Source organism: Hipposideros armiger, unplaced genomic scaffold (assembly GCF_001890085.2).
Source record: "Hipposideros armiger isolate ML-2016 unplaced genomic scaffold, ASM189008v1 scaffold_559, whole genome shotgun sequence".
Taxonomy (NCBI): Eukaryota; Metazoa; Chordata; class Mammalia; order Chiroptera; family Hipposideridae; genus Hipposideros; species Hipposideros armiger.
In genome coordinates this window covers 701,018-706,830 of record NW_017731909.1, presented here as the reverse complement: position 1 = coordinate 706,830, position 5,813 = coordinate 701,018, and the positions used below count along the sequence as shown (strand labels likewise).

Sequence of the window (5,813 nt, the reverse complement as noted above, 5' to 3'; positions counted from 1 at the left end):
GTTTTGTTTTCAGGGGACACTTGAAGTTACAAAGCCGCTGGATGGGATCATGCAGTTGACATAGGTCATCCAGTCGTCACTGATACAAAAACTACTTCCTGGACCCTATGAAAACATGCCTCCACAGCATCAGAGTACGCCCAAGCCCTTTTCTCTACACTAGTCTGTAGTTTAGCATGTGAACACAGGAGGGCACCCCAAAACAACAATTGGCCTTATAAAGTGAAACAATTTTTACACACTGTGTTCAGTATTAGCAATTTCAGCAAACGTCCTCTATGGTAGCAATATGGTATATGAGTAATTCAGAAAAATATAAACATATACATATTATATAAATAAAAGCATGTATAACTATATGATTTAGGGATGGGATTTATCATTATAAAAACTATGATGTTATTTTTCGCTTATTAAGGATTTAGAAAGCGTGTTTCTTTGGGACTAAGAGGACAATTCCTTCATTATCAGAAAACATGAATTCAAAATAAGAAATTTTTTTCTAATTTAGCTCCAGACTACATCATCATTACTCTAGCTAGTGATACTTCTATTAGAGTCCACCAGGTGGCAGAAGACCATCAAATCATCTCAAAAGTAAGCTGCTCACATAAACTGTCATTGGAGGAACAGAATCGCCTCAGTCTTGCTTATAAAGATTCCCAAGACCATTTTTAGAAGGTTGAAAGTGATTCTGGACAACAGCATTTTGTAAATTTTGTCCTCAAAAAGTCAATCTCAGTTTTTATAGAGAGTGGGAATGATTTGAAGTGAACTATTCTCTGTCCCTCCCTCCCCCCGCCAATGAAACTACCTTAAAATGCACTAAAAGCTTTATGCATGCACACAAAACATAAAAATCACTGGAGAAAAACGTAAAATTATTAGCTGCAAAATGCCCAAAAGACTACTGCCTAAATAGCACAAGCTTCTTTGGTCAGAGGTCTATGTTTATCTTGACTTAATAGTAGAAATCACAGATGCTTCATATTTTCAGAATTACCAGGAATATAAAATAGGATTCTAACAAGAATGTTATATTTGTCCTCAGGTTTCCATTGCTTTGTTTTCTTCTTTATATTCCTATAAGATCTTATTGGTAATTTTTTAAATAGTTTAAACATATTTTAATCAGAAATGTATTTTAAAAACAGGCCTTTTGTTTACTGATAATCAATAACTCAGAAATAGGCTATACATCTGCAGCTAAATCTTGTCTTTTAGACCCTGAAATACAGGATTTTATGGGGAAAAGATATAGATTTTAGAATGTATTCAAAAGATAAGCCTATACTTCTGTATGGAGTCTACGATCTTGTCAGAGGGTCACCCTTCTGTAAGGTAGAAATGGATCTTTGAAATAACAATCTAGGTAATTCTATAGACATACAGTACTCGGTGTTCAAACATAAAGCTGGGTAATTGCCATGGAATAAGTTATTAATGTGCACTAATATTTCCAGGTTTTCTTTGTTTCTTACAGACATTAGTTTCATTATTTATTAGAAGGACTGATACTCTATAAAGCACATTATCTGGATTTAAAGTAAAGAAGAGTTTTCCAGATCAACGTGTACTCCAACACCAAATACAAACTACTAATTGATATAATACACTGGTAACAAAAATGTCATTCCCTTGATTATGGGGAGTTCAGAACTACGTTGATGTCCCACCCCCCCAAAATTTCCTTTGTCAGGACTGAATTTCACTCCCGGATTCCTTCCCACAAGCTATTGGGTCGCCGGGAAAGTCGTGATGCATTGTTGCATTGAAAAACATAGAAAAAAAATACGTCATGACTTTCCCAACGGCCCAATACGTGTGATGTGGGTCATAGTCACTGATTCTTCCTGGAACCCTGGCCAAGGCTCAGAATCTGACGTCTGCCAGTCTGTGACTATGAGCCCGGCCATGACAAGCCTGTGGCTCATGTTCAAGTGACAGCGAGGACAAGAGTGTGCCTCGGTGCAGATGCAAAGGACAAGTGTGTGCCTCGGTGCAGATGCAAATTCCCCACACGTGAGGAATGAGGATGTGGTCTCATTTTTCAGGGTGTACTAACTGTTCTTACTTAAAACTTATTTTCAACCTTCAATCCTCAACTACTTGGTTCCAGCCACTCTTGACATACAGATAAAGATGGTGCTGCCCCTGCCGTTAGGAAGCTCCCCTTATATTTAGTAAGCTATAGAATATCATGAGTTTCTAAGTCCTAGAATCCATTTACAGAGGAATGCAAAATAAACTTGTAAAGGATTTGCCATTTAGACGAAATTAGGTCGTGTTTTTCAAATGATACATTTACCCCACAATAAACCATGAAAGCTTCACAAACTTTTAAAAGCCGACATGAAGTCATTTATCCTCTCATCCCTAGTATAAACTTATATGAAGAGTGAATACAAAAAGATTAATAAGCAAAGTACTGGGTGTCAAAATGTGGAAAAAGAAAATGAAAAAACAAACCAGAAAAGAAGCAGTACAAATGAGAAGAGCATGACAGTTCTTTGGCTGGGACACGTCTCTCGGCTAATCATGTAAGTTGATGGCCAGGGGCAGATACGGGTGTCCTCTGCCTTTTCTCTTTCATGCACCCACCGTGGCAGAAGGGCAGTCTGCCCAGAGGGAAAAGGCCCAGCCCTAGCTCCACGGATTAGGGGTAACCATGTGGGTGGAGGTGAAAAGACAGTGGTGATTCTTGAGCAGTGGCAGGTCCCTAAGATATCACTCAGTTGTATCCAGTTACTTTCCACTGGCTTGAAGCCTGGCGCAGTTTAACACAACTCACGACAAAAGTACCTGTGAACGCACACTGATAAATCCGCCACATCCTTGTTTGTGGTTTATGAGCCTCATTTAAAAGAATACTAAGACAGGAACTTTAAACCACTATTGTGACAGGAGTTTAAAGATTTATAGGCTCAGAAGACAACCAATACTAAGGCTGTGATTNCATTTCCATTAGAAACTTATAAAAATTTCAGTCAGAAGCCTCATGATAGGGATGACCAAAGAATATTTACATTTATGTATGTATATATGTATGATTGCATGTTTATAAATGATATATATATATAGAGAGACATGTACATATATACATACATATATAATTCCATTCTATTGAAAACTGCTTATACCAACAAAAGGAAGACTTTAATTTAATTAGGTAAATTTATAAATTGTCAAATCATGACAGTTAGCCCTTCATTCAATTATTGCATATGCTTTGAGATCAAAAGATTTTCCCATAATACTCAGAGAAGATGCATGCAAATAAAATACAATTAGGAACAACTTTTTTGTTTTGCTTTTATGACATAGCACTGGCAAATCAGCTAAAAGGAAAGCACTTCCACTCTTCAACCAAATTTCAAAAAATGGATAAAAGTATCTATGACAAACTGTTGGGATGCTTTGTATAGGTATTTTAAAGTACCTCACATGATCCTAGGATCACGAATATACTTACTACAAAATGCTTTGGGGGCTGAAAAAGGAAATAAACATACATGAAACCAAATCTTCCTTATCCAAAAGAAAGGTCTTCATGCTTACAGAGCTATCTCATTAAATGACCATTACAGACATAATAAAAGGTTTTACTGTTCTTAGTTTACAAGTACGAAATTTCGATATTCAGAATAAATTTACTGATTGTCCTGATGGATGAAAAATGGGCTCCGTGCTTCATAAAATTACCTTGTGACCCAGACTAAAAAGAAAATAATTTTGCCTTTTGGCCAAAAGAATATAACATCACAGAGAAAGCACCAAAGCATCCAGTGACTAAACTGGCCTCATTGATTTAGATAAGATAAGGCTTAACAGGTGGGCACTTACCAGGGTCGTCAGAAGGCATGTCGACAATCAGCTGGTCACTGTATTTGCCATACAAGCCATTAGTGCATATGGCTACTATTTGCAGAACATAACTCATATTGGGTAGTAAATTACTGAGAATAGCACCCTAAAAGAAAGATATCAGTAATTACACAAACGTGTTATTCTCGAGGACTACTCACATACTAGACATTTGTCCTTAAAAAACTTATTCTCATTTGTCAACGGAAAATATTTATATTTTATTAACTTAAGAAAAAGTTTATGTGAAGTTAAGTTGAAAGACCTACTGAAAAAAATGGGTATTTTTTTTCTTTTTGAAAACCAGATTTAGTTTTAGAAAGTTTCATTTCTTAACTAGAACTCATAAAATTCATAAAAGTGTGTCCCAAACTACAGATTAATATTGTATACAAATAAACATGCAGCATTTGCAAAAGGCAAAATGTAAATACACAATTAAAACCAATGTATTTCTTTATCTTAACAATATATAAGCCAGACAGTAACAGTATTATCTTCACATCATTCTGAAATGAAAAATAATACATTCCCAAAAATCCCACAACCTTCCCAGTTCATAATCTGTTCTAGTCAACTGAATTAAAAAGTTGGTACAAATCTTATCTATGTTGTCCATATGATATTCAACACCATGATAACAAGGGCAATTTTGTTTAAAGGCAGGTTCCTAGGGCATTCAGCTCTAGCTGTCTGACCTTCCTAGAGCCACACCCAGCTGAGGTTTTCTCAACTAAACCCCAACTTGTGGGCAACACTTCCCTACCATGGCCAAGTTGAATACTGAGATGCTCAGGTCACAGAAGGCTCTCTACCTTATTTTCTTTAGTTTGTGTGATGGATGGAGGGGAAGGGCAGGTGGGTCTTTCCTGGGGATTACCTGCCTTGTGTCCTGAAACTTCTGTCTCAATTGACTTCACATGTGCTACTTGCAAATTTGATAGAAAAAAGGATTTTTCAGACCCCTACTCTATTTTTCTTGGGCTGGTATAGTATGATGGGGGAAATAACACATTGATGGCATCAGAGCATTGAGATGCCAGGCTCAATTCTTTCCACAACTGTTGAGATCACAGTCAAGAAACTGAAGTGTTCTTTGAGTCCTTTTATTTGTAAAGAGAAGCCACACTAGACGATCTCTAGTTCCTGACTTCTATACTTGTCTACGCTATAATGCTGTCATTGGCAAAGGCGTGGTCTCCCTGTCATTCAAAACATAAATCAGAACCTAGAGTAATTCACTGTACGTTTTGTCACAATTTACCAGAACTTCTGCTTCCCCTCCTCCCCACTGAAGACCCTCATACAAAGTCGAGGGCAACTGTATACAATCACTTGTGAGATCTTACCTTGAAAGTTAAACTATCACATTATCAATACAAGAAACAATTGATCTTATAGTTACCAAATCTTGATAGCCATCTGTCAAAAATTCATGCTTGGTTTGGTCTTCTCCCTCTAACTGCTGGTACAGAACTGCAAACTTCTCAATCATGGTATCATAAACGACTCGAGGCCTCTCCCATGTAACCAGGAGGCTGGTATAATTCTCTGGGTCAGCTTGAACATTTTCTGGTTCTGAACTACAAACTTCAAAGAGAAAAACAACCAAACAATTATTGATACAACTGTCAGGCTCCAGGATTTTAACAAGTAAAACATGTTTTATGAAATTTTTGGTGGTATTTTATTTCAATAGAAGGTAAAAAGATACACTTACCTGCTGTAGAGCTTTTGCTTACATCATTTCCTTTATATGAAATGCTTCTTCCTTGTCCCTATTTCTATCTGTTCAAATCCCACCTTCCCATTCAGGAAATGGTCAAATGCTATCTCCTCTGCTATGCATGCTCTGATCTCTGCTGCAGTGACCTGTGTTATTTTCAAGTGTCTGATTTGTTTCACTACTATTATTGAATTAATTGCATATTCTCTTATATTATTGTTTT

At 36.7% G+C, this 5,813-nt stretch overlaps 1 protein-coding gene across 1 annotated transcript in view; it reads right to left on the bottom strand.

The window, feature by feature from the left end:
• PTPRZ1 (protein tyrosine phosphatase receptor type Z1) overlaps positions 1–5,813 on the bottom strand; it is a 190,490-nt gene that overhangs the window by 68,215 nt on the left and 116,462 nt on the right. The window contains exons 8-9 of the mRNA XM_019623701.1: positions 5,270–5,454; positions 3,844–3,970 (exon numbers count right to left, since the gene is read on the bottom strand). Of these exons, the coding sequence (XP_019479246.1) occupies positions 3,844–3,970; positions 5,270–5,454 (312 nt within the window). The remainder of the gene's footprint in view (positions 1–3,843; positions 3,971–5,269; positions 5,455–5,813) is intronic.